Source organism: Dicentrarchus labrax, unplaced genomic scaffold (genome assembly GCF_905237075.1).
Source record: "Dicentrarchus labrax unplaced genomic scaffold, dlabrax2021, whole genome shotgun sequence".
Taxonomy (NCBI): Eukaryota; Metazoa; Chordata; class Actinopteri; family Moronidae; genus Dicentrarchus; species Dicentrarchus labrax.
This window is the reverse complement of record NW_026136993.1, coordinates 1-27,478: the sequence shown is the minus strand read 5'-3', so window position 1 is coordinate 27,478 and position 27,478 is coordinate 1. Positions and strand designations below refer to the sequence as shown.

The 27,478-nt window shown below is 38.9% G+C and overlaps 2 protein-coding genes and 3 long non-coding RNA genes across 10 annotated transcripts in view; 3 read left to right on the top strand and 2 right to left on the bottom strand.

Moving 5' to 3' along the window:
* LOC127361007 (tripartite motif-containing protein 16-like) overlaps positions 1 to 20,743 on the bottom strand; it is a 50,819-nt gene extending 30,076 nt beyond the window's left edge. For 3 of the 6 annotated variants that reach the window (XR_007884007.1, XM_051395569.1, XM_051395568.1), the window contains exon 1: positions 19,094 to 20,743. Coding sequence is in view for 5 of the 6 variants with exons in the window: in XM_051395569.1 (XP_051251529.1) it covers positions 19,094 to 20,624 (1,531 nt within the window). In the remaining variant the exon portion in view is untranslated. Of the gene's footprint in view, positions 1 to 4,467; positions 4,673 to 4,815; positions 4,909 to 16,233; positions 17,176 to 17,318; positions 17,412 to 19,093 lie in introns of those variants that run through there. The other 3 variants (XM_051395570.1, XM_051395571.1, XM_051395566.1) reach the window with 3 other exon arrangements.
* Positions 485 to 2,128, top strand: LOC127361011 (uncharacterized). The gene is made up of 3 exons (XR_007884008.1): positions 485 to 1,422; positions 1,586 to 1,680; positions 1,771 to 2,128. It is a non-coding gene; the product is annotated as an uncharacterized LOC127361011 (long non-coding RNA).
* On the top strand, positions 2,260 to 2,961 carry LOC127361014 (uncharacterized). Its single transcript, XR_007884011.1, has 2 exons — positions 2,260 to 2,389; positions 2,846 to 2,961. It is a non-coding gene; the product is annotated as an uncharacterized LOC127361014 (long non-coding RNA).
* On the bottom strand, positions 6,088 to 8,231 carry LOC127361010 (tripartite motif-containing protein 16-like). The gene is made up of 2 exons (XM_051395574.1): positions 7,932 to 8,231; positions 6,088 to 7,884 (listed from the first exon to the last, which is right to left on the bottom strand). Exons 1-2 carry the CDS (start codon positions 8,124 to 8,126, stop codon positions 6,457 to 6,459), a joined length of 1,623 nt encoding a protein of 540 aa, XP_051251534.1. The 5' UTR covers positions 8,127 to 8,231; the 3' UTR covers positions 6,088 to 6,456.
* A 3,533-nt stretch (positions 20,744 to 24,276) lies between the features above and the next one.
* On the top strand, positions 24,277 to 27,097 carry LOC127361012 (uncharacterized). Its single transcript, XR_007884009.1, has 3 exons — positions 24,277 to 24,385; positions 25,735 to 25,829; positions 26,982 to 27,097. It is a non-coding gene; the product is annotated as an uncharacterized LOC127361012 (long non-coding RNA).
* Positions 27,098 to 27,478: the final 381 nt, after the last annotated feature.

The window sequence follows — 27,478 nt, the reverse complement described above, 5'->3', positions numbered from 1 at the left end:
CAGAGACAAACTACAAACATCGTGATTCAACCTACAAAACTCAGAAATTCCCCGACACAAAGTACATATAAGTATTGTTTTATCTCGTGTTTATCACAAACGTTACTGACCTTCTGAAGTTTGTAGTTTGAAGACAATAAATCCAAATGTCAGGAGGAGTTGACTTCTGCATTACATCCGTAGTGGTTTAGCACTACCATAGAGAATGAATGGGAAACGGTCTGATGAAGGTGTGTTTGGTAAAAATTGTGCTTTTTCTCTGCTCTGTCTCCCTTTTTTTACCACACGCACTCTTCCCAATATGAATGCACACACAGCACAAATCCTCTCACTCAAGGATAACTCCATTTCTTAACATCATCTGCCTTATACAAAACAACTACATACATTGATGATGTACACCTTCATAGAGGGAACATCAGCCAACACCCAGTAGATACATGTTACCTTGTGCTTCTCGGATATGTCAGAATCATCAGAGTAAAGTAGAATTGAAAGTGTTAATTTGCACTGTTGTAAGGTTTTAACTGAATATTTAAAAAAGCACCTTCTTCTTGTCATGTGATATGGCCTTTTATTGTTCTTTATGTATCTTGGGGAGAAAACTAAAGAAATGCAGTGTATACTGTAATTACAATGATATTTTTATTTCATTTTTTTCCAAACGTTTTCAACAGAGCAAGAGCATATCAATGGGAATATGCATGTGTTTCTCATTAATGCCATGTTATATTTTTGGCTGCTGCTTCACTTTGAATGCATGTTACACAGTTGAATTGTACATTTCAATTTTAATGTTAATGTTAGTGATTCATTGGTGTTAATAACAAAATAAAACATTTCATTATATATTGTATTTCAGTTGCTGCTTTGTGGTAAAAGTATATGCATAGAGAAAATGATTACATTGATTTGGTCAAATTCATCAAAACAAAATAACATTTACATAATTGTAGTGAATAATATATCTGCAGACATAGAAGGAATTTAAAAGGTCAAACAGAATAAATGTAATAAAATGTACCTATTGACTTCATCACAGTAAATATCACTGATATATAAGATTTACTTTATATTTTTATGACAGCAATGTCTCGTATATGAAAATATATAATTGACTTTACTCAGTTAAACTAAATATAACTTGTAATGTAGAAATAATTAAACAACATTTACTTTATATTTTTACTAAAGTTTAGTTGAGTGGTGAGTAAATTTGACTTGATACTGGCAACTGAGTTGTACTTGATATTTCAGCAGTAATATTTACTTAAACATTGTTACAGAGATTATATTAAGTAAATCTTACCAGTTGTTTTTTTCAGTGTCCTTTCCCCCCTTTTCCTTTGCATGGACAGGGGGGGACACACTGGAGATGGCCAAGGCCATCTGGCATCTACTTTTCTCCACCAAAAACCTGAGGTGGACCACACTGCACAGACCCTCCTGACAATGGACAATATTATACAAGTGTCTGATGTGATGAGAGCACTGCGTCCACCATTCACTGAGGAGGAGCATGGAGAGGAGGAAACCAACCAGCTTCCTGATGGAATCTACTTTCTCTTCCTTCCTCCCCCTGCAGGTCCAAGGGCTGTATGAGGCAGAGCAGAGGGGGAAAGAGAGGGCAAGGACATGAAGAAAGGATGCTCCTCGGTTGTACACCGCTCTGCATTCATGGTAAGCTTTTCAGTTTCTATTTCACCTTTCATTTAGAGTTTTATTTGGTGGTGCACTGCCTCATCTCTTGTGTGTGGAGTTTCATCCAAGGAGCTGTGACTGTTCCTTCCTGAGGGTGCAGCACGGGGAAGGTACGCCGGGTCACCTCACTTTCCTCTCTCAACCAATAACACAACATATTCTGACTGTCAATCCCCAACAAACAGCCACCCTCCTCAGAGTCTTTTTGTGCCACCCAGACTGAGAGTTTGAACGCACGCACAAACCCTAACCGTCCTGTATCAGCAAACCACAGAGCCACTAACACCCACGTTGTTCTTTTATTTTCTGACAAATGTCTGTCTTTACTCTTCTGTTCTGTACACATTCTTTCTGTCTTTGTCCTGTTGTTCTGTATTTTGTTTCTCGTGTTAAAATAATAAAAGAAAACTCAAGAACATCCTCAGAATTTAGATCAGGCCAATGTTTTTGTCTCACTAGAATCACAGAACTATTTACAGAACAAGGTTTTTTTAATAAAAGTTGCTATATTTTCTTAAATACAGACACATTTTACACATTTGATACTTATTAATAGTAAATTATCTGTTCTCATGTCAGCCGAGCACTCCCTCAGCCCTACTGCACAGCTTTGCACTGAACCGTGCTCCAGCATTCTTTAAACACAGTTGGTTCCTCCTAGACCGGCTCCACTGGAAGAACCACATTGGTCAGCAATGTATTCCTGTTACTTCTAATGCCTAAGAGGAATGCTGTACTTTTACTGTGTGCTGGTTGAAGTGTGTATAACGCTGACAGTGATCTGCAGCACGCTATCATCAACAGCCAGCTGGCAGAGCAGTTTAATGCTCATTTGAAAGGAATCAGGCACCACCTGCCCAAGTCTAATATTTATGCTGTCAAATGTCTCATTTCTGACTTGTTGTCGTCATACATGAGTTATCTTATGAAAGGATGTCAGATGTGTTTTTACAGGTTACACAAAGCAGTTCTGTTGTGTCAAATCACACATTTGAGATTCATTGTGGTTGTTATTAAGTTCACAAACCATGGTTACAGTGAGAGATACAAACTATGATGATTCAGTCTATCTAACCTGCTGCCACTCCCCGAGTGTCTCTCTCCCTCTCTCTAACTGTATGTGTGTGTGATTGCCTGAGTGCAGACAGGTTCCAGCTTCCAGTCCAACCCTCAGCCCCAGGTTCACACCCACCAGCCCAAGCTTGCCCAGGTCTGCACTCCCTCTCCCCCTCTTTTCAATAAACACTAGTTTCCTATTAAGTCCCTGTCTCCTGGAGTGTCTGCATGTGTGTTCACAAGCTCAGTCTCAACACAAACTGGTTAGGGGATGAAAAGGTGAGAAGGAGGCGTGAGCCGAGACAATACAAAGCGGCAAGGGGGTATACTCTGGAGATTCTTTATTTTAGTTTAAAATAAGCTGCTGAATACTGATTTCTGATGACTTTAACTGGTCACAAGATAACACAGTTACAATATTCAACAAGTGAAGTAGAAAGTCTTAATTCATGAGATCAAGATTAGTATTTTTGTGTCCATGATGGTTTGAGATGTGTCACTCTGTTCTCCACTGCAGTATAATAAGAATACCTTACAATAAACTCAAAGGTACATTTAAATGCTGATCCAGGATCAGTGTCATTACCCCCAAATTTAATATTTACTGACATTAGAGAACACTTTAATTCAGTCCTGTAGCTCACACATGCCAAGACGTTTGTACAAAACATAACAAACTTGTGTTTTCAGCTGTGTTTGCTCTGCTGCTCTTCCAATGCGTGCTCCTTCCAACGCCGCACACAAACTTACACACTACTAACTTCCAGCTAGCCCATCCGTGTTCACGCAGCACCACAGTGGAAGCAAAGCAGAGCAAACAAAGCCAAAACACAATTTTGTTCTGTTTTTCAAAACATCTAGGAATGTGTAAGCTGCAGGACACTTGGATTACTTCAGATGAGCAATATGGAGACATTTTTTGGATGTTTGAAGCCAAGTTGCCGTTCAATGCAGTTTTGTGAGAAACAAACATCTCGGCAAACTCCCAGAAGAGCATGATGAGTCCTTCTATCGGCATCGGGGTGAGTAGACGATGACAGAAATTTCATCTTAGGGTGGCTAAAATGGGTTTGAGGTAGCTTGTTAAAGGCACAAGGACAAGTTCAGGAACTGTTTGCATAGAGCATACGTAGCCTATCGTTTGGAAAGGCTTTTTAACCTTAAACTCTGGAAAACATTTGACATGCTGGTGCATCTTAAAAGACATGCTTACTATTCCTTTTTATCTTAAAGAACAGTGTTTTGCTCTGAGGTTCTAAACGTCTGTTTCTGTATCATGAGTAATATCCTACAAAAAGCAGAGCATCTTGACACTAAAAAGTGCGATATTTGGCCCCTCGCTCTTTTCATGCCCACACTCACATCCGTGACCCATTAAAAATGGCCCCACGAGCCACCAGTTGAGAACCTCTGGTTTAACTTGAAAATGCTGATCTAACTTCTTTTCTTTTGTCCCCAAAACGTAGCCACTCCACATGGCCACATACAGTATTTAATACAGTGCAACAAGTTCAAATAAAAATGACATCATTAAAACGAGAGAAAAATAAGAAAATAGACAAATAGCCACATTAACAACTGTGCCGTATACATGTGCACTCAGACTCAAGTTTGTGTCGCAGAGACAGGATTTTCGGGGACAGCTTAAGGACATCAAGCTCTAGAAGAAGCTTTTGAAAAACTTCCAAAGTGTACTTTGTTTTTGGGGGTAACTCAAATTCATGGCATAAATGATGCTCATGAGCAGGAGACAGGCCTTTGTAACACTTCCATAGTTGTCAAGTACCTCAGTCCCTTCAATAACAATGGACACATCAGTGTCGGATGCACCTTCATCTTCTTCACTTGTGTGGAAGACACAGATCCTCAGGACTTGCTCAGCCTGGTCCTCTTGAACTTCCTCTCTGCTGATATCCTGTAAAATATATGTGAATCCATGTTCAGGTGCATAGTACATATTCTGCTTCATTTTCATTTGGAATAGTATGTATATTCTGTGATGATGGTAAACCTCTTACAACTTATGAATTGCAAAGCACTACACAATTTTGTTTTTACCTGAATAGCCAGATGGCTTTTTTTGTGACACAGCTTGCTGTAGTTGCTGTTTGAGATGGCACTGTGTCAACTGTACAAAGTTGTTGCTTTGGGCTTAAGGACAAAAACACAAAGACAAAATAATACATTAAAACTACAGAATACTACAAGAAATACTACATTAAAACTAGAGGATCATGTAACCAAAATGAACTGTACCACTGTCAAACCAATGTATTTTGGATAATATTTGAAAATATGGCTCTGATCTAAAACATTACACCCATTTCCACATGTGTTAAATCTTAAATGAAGAAAATCCTGCATTTTTGCCGCTGTGATTCTGTTCCTCTCCTCCAAGAGCATTGCTGGTCTAGATTCACGTTGTTGAGAGAGAGCTGTGTCATATGCATCAAGAATAATGCAGAATCCAAATTGAAACAGTGTAAACGGAATCAGAATAGAGAACAATGAGGCTTCATATCAAATTATGAGCAAAATATAGACGAGGGGATTAGAAAGAAAGGGATCCAAACAAGGTGATGGTCCTTATGAAGCATGTGGAAGAAAATGATCACAGGAAATGTTTTTGGATAGATCGTTTGAATTTTTTCCAATTTCCACAAATGAATCTGAATTTCAGATACTTAAGGCTCATCAGTAGCTCTATAACAACTCAAAAAGATGGAAAGTGCATCATTTCTACAAGTGGTGGTTCTTTTAGTTGAAATAAGACACATAAAGTATTTTCATATATGGAATAAAAATATACAGCCACAGTAAGAAACAAATCTGAAATGCCAATAAATGAAATCATATTTATCCTGATAAACTGAGTGACATTTTGTGGGAATGAACATCTCTCCTGACCTCTGTTTGCTCTGTCTCAGTAAGATTTTAGATTTGTGGCAAACTACGAGTACACTGCAAATGAACAAAAACCATAGCTTCCTCTTTAGCTTAAATAATGATTAGCAGCAGGGTTTTGGTGAGGTCTGGTAGAGGCTCTCCAAACCGACGCTGCGGATATTTGAAACGTTTTCTCTCCTCCCTTCCCCTCCTATGTGTAGCGGTTGTGTACTCTGTCGTTGCCTTGAGTTCATTATGCGAAGGAAACTCATCATTTTGGCAAACCCGCCATTTATCCACAGCATCTAGCGAACTATTAATTATACAGTCAGTCCCGGATTCAAAACACTATTACAAACACTATTAAAACTTACTTGGTATTTCTAAGTTCATGGGCAATGACTATGAAACCTTTGAATATTATGTGAAAATACACAATAAAACTTACTCTTCCCACACAGTTTATTTATTACATGAAAGACATATATAGTTTTACTTGAATAATTCCAGTTCTCACTGATACTTACAATTAGAAAATAACAATTGTGACAGTTAACCTAATAAATATTACTACACCAAAAAATGTATGGCTGAACAGACACAGGAAGGAGCGCCACCTAAACACACTCAAACATTTACAGGACAACTAATGAGAAGATGTCAAAGTACCGCCCACAATGTTTGATTGACAGCTGATCTCTGTGCACTGAAGAAACGCCACAACAATCAGCTCTCAGCAACAAACATGAAGACAAAATCAGTTTAAGGATTCAAACTCAGAGTTTAACACAAAGTCCCTGAAATGACTTCTGTCTATTTCAGTTTATAGAACTCAGCAGTGGCTCCAACACTGTAATAAAGCCAAAGTCCAGCATAGAGAGGCTGAGTGAATGTGGTCTGGACTCTGTGGAGGAGAGTCATGGTTTCAGAGACGCTGTAGAAGGACAGAATACCTGCACTGTGATCCAGATACACTCCAACTCTGGAGGACTGAGGACCTGAGACAGGAGTTGAGACATTGTTGTACCAAAAGTTATAACTGTTATTGTCACAATCTAATGACCAAGATTTGTTATTGTATCCAAATCCACATTCATCTGAGCTCCCTGCTCTGCTGATATTCTTGTATGCGACTGCTACATCAACTCCTCTCCCTCTCCACTCCACCTCCCAGTAACAACGTCCAGTCAGACTCTCTCTACTCAGGACCTGCTCCCATCCAGTGAATCTGTCTGGGTGACTAGAATAAGACTGTTGTTGACTCATTAATGTTACTTTTCTGTTCCCCTCAGATAATAACAGCCGTGTGTTTGCTGTGTTTGGATCCAGTGTGAGTTCACGTGAATATTGTAAGAATCCAGCTCTGGTCTTGGGCTCTGGTTGTGACAGTAAAACATCCACTTCAGTCACTGTCAGTGAGACGTTTGTCCATTTGTCCCTCAGAACGTCCTGTAGTTTATCTCTGAGCTCTGACACAGCCGCTGTCACATCCTCAAAGTACCTCAGAGGACGGATATTGATGCTGGATGTAGATTCACTGAGTGCTGACAGTGAGGGGTAGTTGTGTAGAAACTGGGTGTGGTCCTCTGTGTGTGACAGCTTCTTCATCTCAGCGTCTTTCCTCTTCAGCTCAGTGATCTCCTGCTCCAGCTTCTCCTGAAGCTCTTTGACTCGACTCACTTCAGTTTCCTGCTGGGATCTGACCTGCTGCTTCACATCAGAGCTTCTTTTCTCCATGAGACGGATCAGCTGAGTGAAGATCTTCTCACTGTCCTCCACTGCTTTATCAGCAGAGCGATTGATAGCCTCCACCTCCCGTTGAAGCTCCTTCACATCTTTCTCTCTGTCCTGGATTCTCTGCTGGATGTTTTGTCGACTCACCTCGAGCTCTCTCTGCCTCTCAGTCCTTTCTGCTGCAGCTGAGACTGTGTCGTGGCCTTTATGTTTATCCATCAAGCAGAGATAACAGATACACTGCTGATCAGTACGGCAGAAGATCTTCATCACCTCATCATGACAAGAGCAGATGTTCTCCTGGAGCTTCTTGGAGGGGTCCACCAGCTTGTGTTTCTTTAACTGAGCCACATCATAATGAGGCTGGAGGTGTGTCTCACAATAAGAAACCAGACAGACCAGACAGGACTTGAGGGCTTTCAGTTTTCTCCCAGTGCAGACATCACAGGCCACATCTTCAGGTCCAGCATAGCAGAGATCAGCAGGAGCAGCTTGGAGTCCAGTCTTCTTCAGTTCCTCCACTAAAGCTGCTAACATTGTGCTTTTACCAGGACAGGCCTCGGTGTGAAGGTCTGCCTACACTGAGGGCAGCTGTGGATTTTCTTCTCATCCTCTCCATCCCAGTAGCTTTTAATACAGTTCATGCAGTAGCTGTGTCCACAGGGAGTAGTCACCGGATCCTTCAGTAGATCCAGACAGATGGAACAAGAGAAGGTTTCTCGGTCCAGCTGAACTCCTTTCTGCGCCATTTCACCTCTCAGTGACAACGACTGTCTGAGTTTCACTTCCTTATAAATGAGGCCGGGTTGAGCTCTGATCTCAACAACATGTGTCTCTGCAGTGAATGGGGCCTGTCAGCTCTTGCTCATGTTGGTTACACCCATCTACAAACTGTAGATCTGAAGGGGGAGGGAACAAGGAAATACATGAACAGAGTGTAGCTCGCTGTGTTTGAATCAGGAAGAAGAGGGAGGGGTTATCGAGGGTTTAAAGTTCTGTTTTATTGTCATTATACAACACAGGATTGCACAATAACATGCAGTTGTAGTCCTCTCCACTCATGTCAAATTCAAATGGATAAAAACTGACTGGAAAGGAGTAAAAGATTCACTGTGTCTAATGTAGGGGTTACACTACTATTTAATTAGAAAGGTAATTAATCACTGGTGATTAATAATACACTCAAAATGGGGCACCACCTCCGTTGTTTAGTTACTGGAATAATTGGAGGACATTATTCCACAGATCTAATCAAATCAATTTCAAATCAATTTATTAAATTTCAAAATCTATATTTAATCTCATGTTTCTGAAGTAGTGATTTCTTTTACACGATTCATCGATTTCCCCGCATCAAATCAAACCTGCACCGACAAGGACATAGTTATATATGTTTATTAACTAAACTAATGCAGAGTAAATAGCATGAAGTGATAATGCAAACAAACAACAACAAGTAACAGAATATGTGGACAATATATGAATTATTACTATTATGCGATGCGGCAGTAAGTTTAAAATATTACAAGAGTAAATTTTAGAACTGAGAGGCCCTAATCTAAAATTCTCTTAAACGTAAAAGATGGGAATCAAAGCTTACAGACAGACACCAGCTCTTTTTCATGTGTGTGAATCCGGCCGTGTACCGGAGAGTCAGCCTACTTTGTTTGTAGATGGAACTTGGAAGGATTCCAGGTCCTTGGCTTTTAACTCAACTGCGGCTTTGCGTCACTGATCCAACAGGCCGAAGGGAGTTGTAGTCCCTGGTTCCAGTGGCAATCTTTCCAAAAGGCCCAGCGCGGCGTGTGCTCTAGTGAGCGTTGGGGGCAAGGTGGCTGGAGAATAATGTCTTTGTTCGGCTGGAAACATTTATACGTCTTCTTGAGCAGTCAACTACTGCGACGTCCTTCTGGCTGATGATAAATGTCTTAGAGTGGTTGGTCTTCAGTTTTGACTGTAAACTAATTCAGCTTCTTGTTTGAAATTAACTGGAGGATGAATCGCTGGCCTGGCGAATTCTCCAAGAAAGTCCAAGAATTAGATTAAATTCACTTTCTGTGAATCAGGCGACAATACTTGACGATATATATATAATATATTATATATCTTATATATAAGACTACAAAAATATAAAAGAAGAAATTCGTTTGTGTCTTGAGCTTTCAAAATAAAAGTACTTAGGAAAGTACTTCAGCACAGCAATTTATTACTTGAGGAAAAATTCAACACGTGTCGCAAATCGAAGTAAAGTACGGAAATTAAAAGTAAGAAGGAGGACGAAATATTTTAGGACAGAAGAGTAAGAAAAAGAGCAGAAGAGAGCAGAAGAGAGGGAGTGACCGGAGTCTATCCCTTATATATTTTAATCTGAAGGCGTATCGCGTAACTTCCTTTACCGATATTTTGATATTCATAACTTTATAATTTATTCCTATCGTCTCTAAAAGTTTCAAGATCATAATTCTCCATTCACAGAACCCACCATGACTTAATACATAGTTCACATGTTTTAACATAACATAACCGAAATTACTTGACGTAAAGGAAAAGTAGAACTGATTAAAATAATTAAATCATAATCATTAAACACGCATATAAAACAGCACTGAGGGATTGTACATATTTTGTATAGTTCTAGCTTAATCCTTGTTACAAAAATGATGTGTCCGGCATTTACTATTTGGAATAATACACAATTATAAAACAAAGTTTGTTTTGAAAGTCCTCTTACAACTATACCAGAATCTTACCAAAAGGTGGCGCTGTGGCTCCATCAAACATTCAGACATTTTACACATGATTTTGTAACTCAGTCCAATCTGAAGACAGAAACATCAGACGAACATTACATTTGCGACCTTCTCATGCTGGATGGCAATCTGTTAATTAGGAGGAGATGAAATTTTACAATAGTATTAAATTAGAACTAAATCTATATCAGTCAAAATGCTGTTTCTGCTATCAGTATTGGAATGTCAGGGCTAGTACATGGACCTCTCATAAATCACCTTAAAGGATAGGGGGAAAGGGAGTAACAGGAGACCAGATGTGGATTTCAGAGGAGTTTCTCTCTGGACGTGAACCTGTCAGACTAAAAGAGATGTAAACACATTTCAGGGATATCTAACCCTGATTTACAATCAAAAAGGCACTTAATTATTAACCCATCTTTTGTAGAACAACAAGCGTTTCCCAAAACCTGAGTGAGGAGTGTCATTCAGATCTGTGGAGAAGTCAGTGTTCTGTTAAAGAGGATAAAACAAATTGACACCTTAGAGATCCCATCTGAGAATCTGAAAAGAACCAGGCTCTCTGTGCAGGAGACTGTCGGCGCCACAGTCTCACCTCCCCTCCTGGGTCAAAAAGGTCAAAGGGAAAGAAGGCCTTGAAAACTCTCCTGGTGGAACAGAATCAAAATAATACGATGATTGTTGAATTAAGAGACGGATAAAGCGTCTCTTGTAGAGGAAGACGAGGACAAGGTCCTACACTAACTTCTCTTCCTGTACAAAGAGGAAAAACAGCTCAAGATGGCAACATGAAGAAAAACATCTAAAATGCAATCACTGATTATAAGTTATCAAAACATTTGAAACGAATGTAAAAGAGTAAATAAATTGATTAAACTGATTATAACAAATGAAAAAACAATCCATTAATCATTATTAATGATTTAATCATTTTAACTTGCTAATCTAATTAATTGAAACTACAAGATATCAGAATCAGTATGAGTTTTATTGCCAAGTAGGTTTTCCATAGAAGGAATTTGTCTTATTATCTTGCTGCTCAACAATAAACACAGAACAATGAAAATATAAAGAAAGAAAACAAGAACTGGAAGTCAAAAAGCACAAACAGAACAACAGGAAATGAACATTAACATATTAAAAACTTTACAAAGACAATAACAGAAGAGGATTTGTGCAATATGACTATTATTTTAAATGGAAGCTGTAAAGTGTGAATGTTTTCCCTCAAGTGCCTCAGCTGCATATAAAGAAAAGAAAGTGTGGGGTAGATTGTGCTTTAGGCTTAATGACCAATGGATGCAAACTCATTGTCTAAATTAAAGTCCTTTATGCACTTTAGCCCTTTTACTCACCACGTAGAATCAGATTCAGAACTGGTTCATTGCCAGGTCGGTTTTTACACATACGAGGAATTTGTCTTGGTGCATTGGTGCATAAAATATAAAATCACACAAGAACAAAGTACTTTTAAAATATAAATAAATAAAGATAATAATTATACACTCAAAAAACTGACTTTTTTATATAGTAACATATATTAAATTAACAGTCATAATTGTTATATTGTGAAATTAAGATTCAGTGAGAACTAGAATTTCTTAACTAAACATTTGAATTTTATTCATATAATAGATGAACTGTGTAAGAATAGTAACTTTTATTACACATGTACTCATGCTATTTAAATGATTAATCGTTACTGCACATAAACCTGAAAACACTGAGTAACATTTAATCCAGGAGTGCCCAACCAGTCGATCGCGCTCTACTGGTAAAAATGAACAAAATAAAGGTTGTTTTTTTTGTGTGTGTGTGTGTGTGTGTGTGTGTGTCTGTGTCTGTGTGTGTCTGTGTTATATTTTGTATTACAGTTTTTCTCAATTGTTTACACACAATTACTGGTACTTGAGACACAATGACCACAACATGTAACTCATGCACCGACCCCCTGAACCAATTCTGCTAAACTACAAACACAATTCCTGCTTTACACTCAAATTGCAGTTCTAAAACACACTTTTTTCAAAACACTACACACAATTCTCTGCATTTGGTACAATGTTCATGAAGAAAATATCTTGTTTTCACCAGGAACACACTGTCATTCAGTTAATTGCCCTACTATGCACACTGACTCATCACATGGGCAAACATGGGTATGGGTATACTCTGGAGATTCTTTATTTTAGTTTAAAATAAGCTGCTGAATACTGATTTCTGATGACTTTAACTGGTCACAAGATAACACAGTTACAATATTCAACAAGTGAAGTAGAAAGTCTTAATTTATGAGATCAAGATTAGTATTTTTGTGTCCACTATGGTTTGAGATGTGTCACTCTGTTCTCCACTGCAGTATAATAAGAATACCTTACAATAAACTCAAAGGTACATTTAAATGCTGATCCAGGATCAGTGTCATTACCCCAAATTTAATATTTACAGACATTAGAGAACACTTAAGATGAATTAACAACAGTATATATATTTGAATTATTTTCTACATATATATTGTCTATAGTGTTAATATCTAATTAATATTCTATAGAACATATTCCATTGAATAAATATAGTTTGTTTGTACCTCATTCTGTTCTGTATAGATCTACTGATTCTCACACTGACAGATGGAGTAAACATCCCAATTGTAGTGGGAGCACTCAGGGACTGTGTGGCAAATAGTTAACAGGGTTCATGGGTCAGAAAGGAGGGCCCCCTAACAGAATTTTGCTTCGGGCCCCAGGGAGGTCAGGACCAGCTCTGCTCACTGGATCCACTGTAGAAACTGTCAGTAGTTTAAAATATGTTGGAACTGTGTTTGATGGCCACCTTAACTTCACACAGAGAACTGAATCTATTTTTAAAGAAGCCACACAGAGATTGTATCTGCACTTTTACTGGTTGGACACCGTTTGTCACCATGTATGACACAATGAACTTTTACTATAAATCTTTTATTGTCATAAAAACATGTTCTGAACTAAAAGTGGAGACAAAGTGAGTTGAGGTGCTTTAACCTCCATTACATCCCTGGTTAGCAGGATGAAGGCGCCCTCTTGTGTATCTTCCTTTGTCAGTGTGCTCACAGGAGTCACAGCCTGATGCTGCATTCAGGTCACGTGGGAAAAGATTGTAGAGGAGAGATTACAATTATTATTCAACTCTTATGTTGAAAATACTATTTGGGGATTTGAGGCTACTGGTTCAAATATCTCTGCTAAATGGCCTCGTCCTGCATTAGAAAAGAAGTCTACGCAGTTAAAACACCCAAAGAGCTGATTTAAGAAGAAGAAACACTGAATTTGTTAAATAAAAGTCTATTAATTGACTGTTAAAACTCAATAAAATACTAAATACAAACAGAGGATTGTATAAAAAGTACATAAAAGTATCAGGAAAACTCGTCTCTTAAATTAAGGAAATAATTTGCTCCAAATTCCTCCAAACTGCTCATTTTACACAAACATCCTGCAGTTATTGTGTTCACTGTGGTTATTGTACCGTGTATCAGTTGTTCTGTACTCTTACTGTTATGCATTGAATATAACATGAATGATCCATAAAATATGTCACTTAGTTTACTCAATGATAGAAAGGGGGTCCAAGCACAGATTGAGAGCATGTGTGCAATAGAAACATAGATACTTGGTGCAGTGTACTGATAGTGTTTGACAAGAAGTAGTACTGCAGTATCTCACCATATCAATGTTGTATCACAGAGACTCTTTGTAGTGAAGGGAAATAATAAAAAGAGTGCACAAGTTCCTCAGTGTAGATTGTCCTCTGTAATTAAAATAAGAAACAGCAGGTGGAGCCAGACACACACAGACAGACATCAGTGAATCAGTCATCACTGCTGTTATCATTGAACCAGGTCAGTGAACGCACCTCGGCCTCTGAGCGAGGACCAGTCAAACACAACAGAAACAGCAGCAGCAGCACAACACAGAGCATGCTGGGAAACTACTATTCTTTAATGTCACTGGCCACTTGGTCAAAGTGACAGATACATAATATTGATCATTATTACTGTAATAAAAATGATGTGCAGTCATACAGTAGTCGTAGTAAAGGTAGTAGCAGTAGAAGAGCATGTTATCAGAATCACAGCTGATCTATAAGACAACATTTTATTATCACATTCTGCTTTGTGACTAAATGAACACACAGACTGTTGCCTTCAGGGACCACTGAGATATTTAAGTATAAAATCAGCACAAAGTCACCGACCTGCTGCTCTTTACCCTCACAAGAGTCTCAGTTTCCCCCCACAGTTAGCCACAGCTTCACTTCCACTCATAAAGGCAGTTCTTCCACCTCACAGCGGCTCACACTTTAAATTGAAACGGACTTTTTTAATCCAATGAGCTCCCTCGGTGCTTCATGTAAATGTGGACCCACACAGAGTGCTTTACTTTTTACTCAGCTAGTAACTGAAGCTACAGGAGGCTGTGTTTAAAATAGTTTGATGCTTGATTTACTAAATCAATCTGACGTTGTCATTGATGCTTAATACTTCAGTACTGGACAAAGGTGGAGTAACTTTACCTGTGATGCTGCAGTAAATCAATCACAGTTACAGGAACCCTGATCACCACTCTTTTAGATGCATTTCTTTGTTTCAAATTGAGGATCAAATACAAACCTCTTGAGCACAGCAGCTGTTTATCTCTTTATTGATTATGATCATGTTGATTCCATTTGTGTAACACCTCACATTTCCTCATTTGTACATAGACAACAACTACAAATGTCCTCTAGCAAATTGTAATGTTAAAATAATGTAATAAATGTAATTACAGATTTCTTTAGAAATGTACAAAATGATAAGAACAAACTATCTACAATAAAGGAAGGTCTGCTGCTTTAAATTTAAGGATCTATGCAGTGAAAGAGAAACAACAACATACAAATACATCAACACAAATATAACATATATATATATATATATATATATATATATTTAGAGAGCAGAGAAATGTCAGATCAGCTAAACAAAAGCCATCATGAGCAGTGATAACCTCTACACTGAAAAACATTTGGAGTGATATTTACTTGGAAAAACCTAGGAAAGTTTTTTGCACTTAGAAATTGTAAGTAAATTCTACAAGGGCAATCTTCAAGTAAACTTTACTCGCAGATATAAGTCTCTTTTACTAGCAAACCTCAGGTAATTTACTGATGTTTATTAATATGGTTATTGAATTTTACTCTCTCTACTCTTTGTACGTTTTTACTTCAACTCTGACTGCTTCAAACTGAACAATCTCACCTAAAACCAATGGCTTTTCAAGGTCATTTTTAAATACTTTGTCTAACTTTTATTTATGGACTATATTTAAGTAACATTTACACAACATTTTACATCATTTTTCTGCAGTTTAAATTGCCTAAATTTGTTCTTAATGTTTTTGTTTATTGAAACAATGACTTTAAAAACAAAACTGTTTAATTTAACAACCCATTTATTTTTCTTAAGTGAAAAAATATTTTTTCAGTAAAACATTTTCCAGCAAGTTTGCATGGCAAAAACAACAACAAGGTATAGTTCACCCTAAGATGATTTTTTTGTTATTATTTACTCACCCCTTTGTCAAGAGAAGGATTGGTGAAGTTTTGTTAACATCCGTGTTCTTCTGCGAGTTTGAGAGACCTTTTTCCACTCAACTGCAGTGAGCGGTATCTTAGCATCAAAAGTCCAAAAATACATCAATAATCAATAAAATGTCTCCATACTGCTTGTCTGAGGTAATCCAAGTGTCCTGTAGCTCACACATGCCAAGACGTTTGTACAAAACATAACAAACTTGTGTTTTCAGCTGTATTTGCTCTGCTGCTCTTCCAATGCGTGCTCCTTCCAACGCCGCACACAAACTTACACACTACTAACTTCCAGCTAGCCCATCCGTGTTCACGCAGCACCACAGTGGAAGCAAAGCAGAGCAAACAAAGCCAAAACACAATTTTGTTCTGTTTTTCAAAACATCTAGGAATGTGTAAGCTGCAGGACACTTGGATTACTTCAGATGAGCAATATGGAGACATTTTTTGGATGTTTGAAGCCAAGTTGCCGTTCAATGCAGTTTTGTGAGAAACAAACATCTGGGCAAACTCCCAGAAGAGCATGATGAGTCCTTCTATCGGCATCGGGGTGAGTAGACGATGACAGAAATTTCATCTTAGGGTGGCTAAAATGGGTTTGAGGTAGCTTGTTAAAGGCACAAGGACAAGTTCAGGAACTGTTTGCATAGAGCATACGTAGCCTATCGTTTGGAGAGGTTTTTTAACCTTAAACTCTGGAAAACATTTGACATGCTGGTGCATCTTAAAAGACATGCTTACTATTCCTTTTTATCTTAAAGAACAGTGTTTTGCTCTGAGGTTCTAAACGTCTGTTTCTGTATCATGAGTAATATCCTACAAAAAGCAGAGCATCTTGACACTAAAAAGTGCGATATTTGGCCCCTCGCTCTTTTCATGCCCACACTCACATCCGTGACCCATTAAAAATGGCCCCACGAGCCACCAGTTGAGAACCTCTGGTTTAACTTGAAAATGCTGATCTAACTTCTTTTCTTTTGTCCCCAAAACGTAGCCACTCCACATGGCCACATACAGTATTTAATACAGTGCAACAAGTTCAAATAAAAATGACATCATTAAAACGAGAGAAAAATAAGAAAATAGACAAATAGCCACATTAACAACTGTGCCGTATACATGTGCACTCAGACTCAAGTTTGTTTCGCAGAGACAGGATTTTCGGGGACAGCTTAAGGACATCAAGCTCTAGAAGAAGCTTTTGAAAAACTTCCAAAGTGTACTTTGTTTTTGGGGGGTAACTCAAATTCATGGCATAAATGATGCTCATGAGCAGGAGACAGGCCTTTGTAACACTTCCATAGTTGTCAAGTACCTCAGTCCCTTCAATAACAATGGACACATCAGTGTCGGATGCACCTTCATCTTCTTCACTTGTGTGGAAGACACAGATCCTCAGGACTTGCTCAGCCTGGTCCTCTTGAACTTCCTCTCTGCTGATATCCTGTAAAATATATGTGAATCCATGTTCAGGTGCATAGTACATATTCTGCTTCATTTTCATTTGGAATAGTATGTATATTCTGTGATGATGGTAAACCTCTTACAACTTATGAATTGCAAAGCACTACACAATTTTGTTTTTACCTGAATAGCCAGATGGCTTTTCTTGTGACACAGCTTGCTGTAGTTGCTGTTTGAGATGGCACTGTGTCAACTGTACAAAGTTGTTGCTTTGGGCTTAAGGACAAAAACACAAAGACAAAATAATACATTAAAACTACAGAATACTACAAGAAATACTACATTAAAACTAGAGGATCATGTAACCAAAATGAACTGTACCACTGTCAAACCAATGTATTTTGGATAATATTTGAAAATATGGCTCTGATCTAAAACATTACACCCATTTCCACATGTGTTAAATCTTAAATGAAGAAAATCCTGCATTTTTGCCGCTGTGATTCTGTTCCTCTCCTCCAAGAGCATTGCTGGTCTAGATTCACGTTGTTGAGAGAGAGCTGTGTCATATGCATCAAGAATAATGCAGAATCCAAATTGAAACAGTGTAAACGGAATCAGAATAGAGAACAATGAGGCTTCATATCAAATTATGAGCAAAATATAGACGAGGGGATTAGAAAGAAAGGGATCCAAACAAGGTGATGGTCCTTATGAAGCATGTGGAAGAAAATGATCACAGGAAATGTTTTTGGATAGATCATTTGAATTTTTTCCAATTTCCACAAATGAATCTGAATTTCAGATACTTAAGGCTCATCAGTAGCTCTATAACAACTCAAAAAGATGGAAAGTGCATCATTTCTACAAGTGGTGGTTCTTTTAGTTGAAATAAGACACATAAAGTATTTTCATATATGGAATAAAAATATACAGCCACAGTAAGAAACAAATCTGAAATGCCAATAAATGAAATCATATTTATCCTGATAAACTGAGTGACATTTTGTGGGAATGAACATCTCTCCTGACCTCTGTTTGCTCTGTCTCAGTAAGATTTTAGATTTGTGGCAAACTACGAGTACACTGCAAATGAACAAAAACCATAGCTTCCTCTTTAGCTTAAATAATGATTAGCAGCAGGGTTTTGGTGAGGTCTGGTAGAGGCTCTCCAAACCGACGCTGCGGATATTTGAAACGTTTTCTCTCCTCCCTTCCCCTCCTATGTGTAGCGGTTGTGTACTCTGTCGTTGCCTTGAGTTCATTATGCGAAGGAAACTCATCATTTTGGCAAACCCGCCATTTATCCACAGCATCTAGCGAACTATTAATTATACAGTCAGTCCCGGATTCAAAACACTATTACAAACACTATTAAAACTTACTTGGTATTTCTAAGTTCATGGGCAATGACTATGAAACCTTTGAATATTATGTGAAAATACACAATAAAACTTACTCTTCCCACACAGTTTATTTATTACATGAAAGACATATATAGTTTTACTTGAATAATTCCAGTTCTCACTGATACTTACAATTAGAAAATAACAATTGTGACAGTTAACCTAATAAATATTACTACACCAAAAAATGTATGGCTGAACAGACACAGGAAGGAGCGCCACCTAAACACACTCAAACATTTACAGGACAACTAATGAGAAGATGTCAAAGTACCGCCCACAATGTTTGATTGACAGCTGATCTCTGTGCAGTGAAGAAACGCCACAACAATCAGCTCTCAGCAACAAACATGAAGACAAAATCAGTTTAAGGATTCAAACTCAGAGTTTAACACAAAGTCCCTGAAATGACTTCTGTCTATTTCAGTTTATAGAACTCAGCAGTGGATTCAAGATAAAGACAAAGTCCAGCATAGAGAGACTGAGTGAATGTGGTCTGGACTCTGTGGAGGAGAGTCATGGTTTCAGAGACGCTGTAGAAGGACAGAATACCTGCACTGTGATCCAGATACACTCCAACTCTGGAGGACTGAGGACCTGAGACAGGAGTTTGGACATTGTTGTAATAAAAGTTATAACTGTTATTGTAATAATATAATGACCAAGATTTGTTATTGCGTCCAAATAAACATTCATTCGAGCTCCCTGCTCTGCTGATATTCTTGTATGCGACTGCTACACCAACTCCTCTCCCTCTCCACTCCACCTCCCAGTAACAACGTCCAGTCAGACTCTCTCTACTCAGGACCTGATAATATTCAGTGAATCTGTCTGGGTGACTAGAATAAGACTGTTGTTGACTCATTTTTGTTACTTTTCTGTTCCCCTCAGATAATAACAGCAGTGTGTTTGCTGTGTTTGGATCCAGTGTGAGTTCACGTGAATATTGTAAGAATCCAGCTCTGGTCTTGGGCTCTGGTTGTGACAGTAAAACATCCACTTCAGTCACTGTCAGTGAGACGTTTGTCCATTTGTCCCTCAGAACGTCCTGTAGTTTATCTCTGAGCTCTGACACAGCCGCTGTCACATCCTCAAAGTACCTCAGAGGACGGATATTGATGCTGGATGTAGATTCACTGAGTGCTGACAGTGAGGGGTAGTTGTGTAGAAACTGAGTGTGGTCCTCTGTGTGTGACAGCTTCTTCATCTCAGCGTCTTTCCTCTTCAGCTCAGTGATCTCCTGCTCCAGCTTCTCCTGAAGCTCTTTGACTCGACTCACTTCAGTTTCCTGCTGGGATCTGACCTGCTGCTTCACATCAGAGCTTCTTTTCTCCATGAGACGGATCAGCTGAGTGAAGATCTTCTCACTGTCCTCCACTGCTTTATCAGCAGAGCGATTGATAGCCTCCACCTCCCGTTGAAGCTCCTTCACATCTTTCTCTCTGTCCTGGATTCTCTGCTGGATGTTTTGTCGACTCACCTCGAGCTCTCTCTGCCTCTCAGTCCTTTCTGCTGCAGCTGAGACTGTGTCGTGGCCTTTATGTTCCTCCATCAAGCAGAGATAACAGATACACTGCTGATCAGTACGGCAGAAGATCTTCATCACCTCATCATGACGAGAGCAGATGTTCTCCTGGAGCTTCTTGGAGGGGTCCACCAGCTTGTGTTTCTTAAACTGAGCCACATCATAATGAGGCTGGAGGTGTTTCTCACAGTAAGAAACCAGACAGAACAGACAGGACTTGAGGGCTTTCAGTTTTCTCCCAGTGCAGACATCACAGGCCACATCTTCAGGTCCAGCATAGCAGAGATCAGCAGGAGCAGCTTGGAGTCCAGTCTTCTTCAGTTCCTCCAGTAAAGCTGCAAACATGGTGCTTTTTACCAGGACAGGCCTCGGTGTGAAGGTCTGCCTACACTGAGGGCAGCTGTGGATTTTCTTCTCATCCTCTTCATCCCAGTAGCTTTTAATACAGTTCATGCAGTAGCTGTGTCCACAGGGAGTAGTCACCGGATCCTTCAGTAGATCCAGACAGATGGAACAAGAGAAGGTTTCTCGGTCCAGCTGAACTCCTTTCTGCGCCATTTCACCTCTCAGTGACAACGACTGTCTGAGTTTCACTTCCTTATAAATGAGGCCGGGTTGAGCTCTGATCTCAACAACATGTGTCTCTGCAGTGAATGGGGCCTGTCAGCTCTTGCTCATGTTGGTTACACCCATCTACAAACTGTAGATCTGAAGGGGGAGGGAACAAGGAAATACATGAACAGAGTGTAGCTCGCTGTGTTTGAATCAGGAAGAAGAGGGAGGGGGTTATCGAGGGTTTAAAGTTCTGTTTTATTGTCATTATACAACACAGGATTGCACAATAACATGCAGTTGTAGTCCTCTCCACTCACACACTGAAAATGTCAAATTCAAATGGATAAAAACTGACTGGAAAGGAGTAAAAGATTCACTGTGTCTAACTTCTCTTCCTGTACAAAGAGGAAAAACAGCTCAAGATGGCAACATGAAGAAAAAACATCCAAAAGTTACTCACTGATTATTAAATCATAAAACAACTATCAAAATGTTACAGGCCTCAAGCATGAGTTACCCGTAAGCAGGTATAGTATCCTGTTTTGTGCAGGAAAAGCAGAGACAGGAGACGTTACTTGTGATCGCTCAGCAGGCTGTTCTCTGTTTTTATTTAACAGAATCTTTCTTTTTCACTTCATTTAAACCAACTTAGTGTTTTGTTCACAACAATCTTCATTTTGCAATTTACATGACATCAAGCTTTAAGGTTCATATACTAACCCACTGGACTGACATTTTACAAATGTACAAAATGACTGCTGAATGAAACAGAAATCAAATTCAAACTCCTAATTTGTACCATTGTTCACCAACAGTGACTGCTATTTAGGTCCAACACCACATTTACAGTAGCATTAATACTTTTAAGCCCAAGCTGTTCACATTTTTACTAAATTCTTAAACACAAAGTATACATAACAATAACAGGCCATCATTACAAAAATACCTTTGCCCTTTTTAACTTTACCAAAATATTTGATCTATATATTATTATTATTATTATTATTATTATTATTATTATTATTATATTATCCTGGTAACATGACTTAGATGAACGACTTAACAACTTTACACAACTTGTGCAGGGGCGGATCTACCGGGGTGGCATAGGGTGGCAAGTGCCACCCTAAAAGAAAGCCTTGCCACCCCTGCTGCCACCCCAGTTGGCAGCAACGAATTAAAAGAAAAGTTACGGCATTTGACATTTACGAGCGTGAATCTCCAATGTCCGACTGCACTGAATGCAGCACGAGATAACGTCAGAGCGGCCGGCAAGACACTGATTGGTTGGAAACACTGAGTGGCGCGAAGCGAGGGAGCCAGGAGTCGCGAGGACAGGAGAGACGGGAGGAAAGAGGTAAAAACTTATTAACTATCGATCAATAAATTGAATTATAATGAAAGCACAGTGCGAGCATACACTGTAACACATTGACTGTAGAATTTACAGTAAATAGCTGGCAGAAAAAGTTGCCAGTAAAGTAAAATTGCTGTTAATTACTGTAAAAAGGATTACAGTATATTACAGGATCACTTTTACAGGTTTTTGTTGAATATAAATTACAGCAATTTGTTGTTGTTGTTGTTGTTGTTTTTCTTGGAAAAATCTAGTTTACAACATTATCTTGTATTCTATTCAAATTACAGAGGTTACCTGGCAACTAAAGTTGCCAGTAAATAGCTGTTAATACTTCACAATACAATATGTTGTTGTAGAATGTTTTTACTGTTCATTTTTCTTTTTCACATTAGCAGCTTTGCAAAATATGCATATTGAATGAGACCAGGCTTGCTGTTACTCCAAAATTCATCAACATTAGATTTTCTTCACCTGTTAAATAAAACCAGAGTCAGAGCTGCAACAAAACATCTTTTATTAAAACTCAATAGTTTTACAACATGCCTTCAGAACTCAATTCGAATCCCAGTGGCGGCTGGTGAAAAATATTGTCGGTGGGGCTGTGCCATACTTTTTTGTTTCTGTAACCATCGCAATACAATTTAACATAAACTGCAGAACACCAGTGCTCAGTGAAATAGTCAGTAGGGCTGGCTATCATTTAAAAATGTTCGATACCAGTACCGATACCAGTACCCTTAACACGATACTGATACCAACTGAGTACTTCATTCGATAAATTTTTTTACTTTGTAAATGTCACCACTCCACTAATACATTTTGAAAGTGCTCAAATATTTATTTAATAGCTGTACAAACATGTACAACGAAGAATTATATATATATATATTACATATTACCTGAAGTTATCGACGGTTGCTCTGTGTTAGGGTGGCCATTTCCTTCACATCAAAAAGGAGGACACTTTGCATACACGGGGACACACAGCAGATATTTGTTTGGTATGATCCGGTTTTAAATTTTAATGTTTTCCCACCAGATTACATAAAGGTGCATACACATACCACATAGCTAATAATAAATATACAAGATACAGCTCATGACAACGTGCCCTTCCAGTTCAGATTACATAGGTCTAATAACCATCACACAGAAACTGTTCTTAATGTTTTTATCTGGATAGATAAAGGGTAAAACAAATACAGCACCTTCTGTTTCTGTATGAGCATTTTCAGAATTTCAGTCCAACAACCGACATTATCTCACATTATGTTCTGTTACTGAGAGCTTGATTGACAGCCTGGTGGTAACCTAGCAACTGAGGTGATCAGCAATCAACACATGGCTCATTTGAATATTTAAATTATCCATATGTTGATAGGTCACAAGAAATCTCAGAATGCTGACCAGCCAACTCCACCCCAGACTAAGCTGCAAGCTTTACCGCCATACAAAGCGAAACCATAGAAACAGTCATTGATCTCTTGATCTGGGTACAAAAAGAACCGATTGCAGGTATCGACAGGCGCAGTTTGGATACTACTGGATACTATGTTGTGTCGGTCGATACCTTACCATTATTACAGAGAAACATAAACATCACCTTCTCTGACAGGTGCTTCATATCCCTCACTCCGGTAACTGTCCATGCTGGATCTGTCCCCGTCCTTTTAAAAAGCATGAGTGCACCCAGCTAGCCAAGCCTTCCCGGTGTACCGGCTACGGGAGAAGCCGCCGCCATATACTGCTTCCCTTTCTCTCTAGCCTGCTGTCTGATTGAGAGCTCAGGTTGATCTGGGCCCAGCTCTTTCACCCCAACTTTCTCCGACAAAGTTCTCCTCTTAAACGGATCTTGGAGGAGAGATTCCACCGAGTTAGGGTTGGGTCTTGGTCTTGGAGGACTAAAGTTCGCGCTCGCCATTGTCGTCTAGTAAAAATGGCGCCGCTAGAGCCCAGTCCTTATTTTATCAGAGGCGAGCTTGGGGCGATAAAATAATCTCCCTCCTTGGATTCGATTTAAGGACGCTGATTGGCTGAATTTAATGTCATACATTCATATCTTAAATTAGCAATTGGCTTAACTGCTACATCGACCCGCCTCCTGGGGGCGCTTTCTCTATCGGCCAGAGCTGATGAGGCTTCAGACAGGCAGAGGATATTTTACACATATTACTGGCTGCATTCCATATTTCAAACACACAACTATTGACATACTGATATTTTTATCATTATTATTATTATTTTTAATTTTTTATTTATTTTAATTTTTATTTATTTTTTATTTTTGTGGCTCAAGGGGGCGGCGCCCTCTATTGGCCCGCCGCCACTGGGAAACGGTCTGATGAAGGCCAAGGGAGGAGTCGTGGGGACCAATCTGAGGCCATTCTTGGACAAACTGAGTCAGGTGTGTTTGGTAAAAATTGTGCTTTTTCTCTGCTCTGTCTCCCTTTTTTACCACACGCACTCTTCCCAATATGAATGCACACACAGCACAAATCCTCTCACTCAAGGATAACTCCATTTCTTAACATCATCTGCCTTATACAAAACAACTACATACATTGATGATGTACACCTTCATAGAGGGAACATCAGCCAACACCCAGTAGATACATGTTACCTTGTGCTTCTCACATATGTCAGAATCATCAGAGTAAAGTAGAATTGAAAGTGTGAATTTGCACTGTTGTAAGGTTTTAACTGAATATTTAAAAAAGCACCTTCTTCTTGTCATGTGATATGGCCTTTTATTGTTCTTTATGTATCTTGGGGAGAAAACTAAAGAAATGCAGTGTATACTGTAATTACAATGATATTTTTATTTCATTTTTTTCCAAACGTTTTCAACAGAGCAAGAGCATATCAATGGGAATATGTTTCTCATTAATGCCATGTTATATTTTTGGCTGCTGCTTCACTTTGAATGCATGTTACACAGTTGAATTGTACATTTCAATTTTAATGTTAATGTTAGTGATTCATTGGTGTTAATAACAAAATAAAACATTTCATTATATATTGTATTTCAGTTGCTGCTTTGTGGTAAAAGTATATGCATAGAGAAAATGATTACATTGATTTGGTCAAATTCATCAAAACAAAATAACATTTACGTAATTGTAGTGAATAATATATCTGCAGACATAGAAGGAATTTAAAAGGTCAAACAGAATAAATGTAATAAAATGTACCTATTGACTTCATCACAGTAAATATCACTGATATATAAGATTTACTTTATATTTTTATGACAGCAATGTCTCGTATATGAAAATATATAATTGACTTTACTCAGTTAAACTAAATATAACTTGTAATGTAGAAATAATTAAACAACATTTACTTTATATTTTTACTAAAGTTTAGTTGAGTGGTGAGTAAATTTGACTTGATACTGGCAACTGAGTTGTACTTGATATTTCAGCAGTAATATTTACTTAAACATTGTTACAGAGATTATATTAAGTAAATCTTACCAGTTGTTTTTTTCAGTGTCCTTTCCCCCTTTTCCTTTGCATGGACAGGGAGGGACACACTGGAGATGGCCAAGGCCATCTGGCATCTACTTTTCTCCACCAAAAACCTGAGGTGGACCACACTGCACAGACCCTCCTGACAGTGGACAATATTATACAAGTGTCTGATGTGATGAGAGCACTGTGTCCACCATTCACTGAGGAGGAGCATGGAGAGGGAGGGGAAACCAACCAGCTTCCTGATGGAATCTACTTTCTCTTCCTTCCTCCCCTGCAGGTCCAAGGGCTGTATGAGGCAGAGCAGAGGGGGAAAGAGAGGGCAAGGACATGAAGAAAGGATGCTCCTCGGTTGTACACCGCTCTGCATTCATGGTAAGCTTTTCAGTTTCTATTTCACCTTTCATTTAGAGTTTTATTTGGTGGTGCACTGCCTCATCTCTTGTGTGTGGAGTTTCATCCAAGGAGCTGTGACTGTTCCTTCCTGAGCGTGCAGCACGGGAAGGTACGCCGGGTCACCTCACTTTCCTCTCTCAACCAATAACACAACATATTCTGACTGTCAATCCCCAACAAACAGCCACCCTCCTCAGAGTCCTCTGAGAGTGTGAACGCACGCACAAACCCTAACCGTCCTGTATCAGCAAACCACAGAGCCACTAACACCCACGTTGTTCTTTTATTTTCTGACAAATGTCTGTCTTTACTCTTCTGTTCTGTACACATTCTTTCTGTCTTTGTCCTGTTGTTCTGTATTTTGTTTCTTGTGTTAAAAATAATAAAAGAAAACTCAAGAACATCCTCAGAATTTAGATCAGGCCAATGTTGTTGTCTCACTAGAGTCGCAGAACTATTTACAGAACAAGGTTTTTTTAATAAAAGTTGCTATATTTTCTTAAATACAGACACATTTTACACGTTTGATACTTATTAAAAGTAAATTATCTGTTCTCATGTCAGCCGAGCACTCCCTCAGCCCTACTGCACAGCTTTGCACTGAACCGTGCTCCAGCATTCTTTAAACACAGTTGGTTCCTCCTAGACCGGCTCCACTGGAAGAACCACATTGGTCAGCAATGTATTCCTGTTACTTCTAATGCATAAAAGAGATGCTGTACTTTTACTGTGTGCTGGTTGAAGTGTTGCATAATGCTGACAGCGATCTGCAGCACGCTATCATCAACAGCCAGCTGGCAGGAGCAGTTTAATGCTCATTTGAAAGGAATCAGGCACCTCCTGCCCAAGTCTAATATTTATGCTGTCAAATGCCTCATTTCTGACTTGTTGTCGTCATACATGAGTTATCTTATGAAAGGATGTCAGATGTGTTTTTACAGGTTACACAAAGCAGTTCTGTTGTGTCAAATCACACATTTGGGATTCATTGTGGTTGTTATTAAGTTCACAAACCATGGTTACAGTGAGAGATACAAACTATGATGATTCAGTCTATCTAACCTGCTGCCACTCCCCGAGTGTCTCTCTCCCTCTCTCTAACTGTATGTGTGTGTGATTGCCTGAGTGCAGACAGGTTCCAGCTTCCAGTCCAACCCTCAGCCCCAGGTTCACACCCACCAGCCCAAGCTTGCCCAGGTCTGCACTCCCTCTCCCCCTCTTTTCAATAAACACTAGTTTCCTATTAAGTCCCTGTCTCCTGGAGTGTCTGCATGTGTGTTCACGAGCTCAGTCTCAACACAAACTGGTTAGGGGATGAAAAGGTGAGAAGGAGGCGTGAGCTGAGAAAATATAAAGCGGCAAGGGGGTATACTCTGGAGATTCTTTATTTTAGTTTAAAATAAGCTGCTGAATACTGATAACACAGTTACAATATTCAACAAGTGAAGTAGAAAGTCTTAATTCATGAGATCAAGATTAGTATTTTTGTGTCCACTATGGTTTGAGATGTGTCACTCTGTTCTCCACTGCAGTATAATAAGAATACCTTACAATAAACTCAAAGGTACATTTAAATGCTGATCCAGGATCAGTGTCATTACCCCAAACTTAATATTTACTGACATTAG

Bases quoted from the DNA above. Each gene is read 5' to 3' on its own strand.
- LOC127361010 (XM_051395574.1), bottom strand. From the start codon at position 8,126: ATGGCGCAGAAAGGAGTTCAGCTGGACCGAGAAACCTTCTCTTGTTCC. The intron at 7,885-7,931 runs GTCCTGGTAAAA...GAGGAACTGAAG, and splicing joins AGACCTTCACACCGAGGCCT to AAGACTGGACTCCAAGCTGC.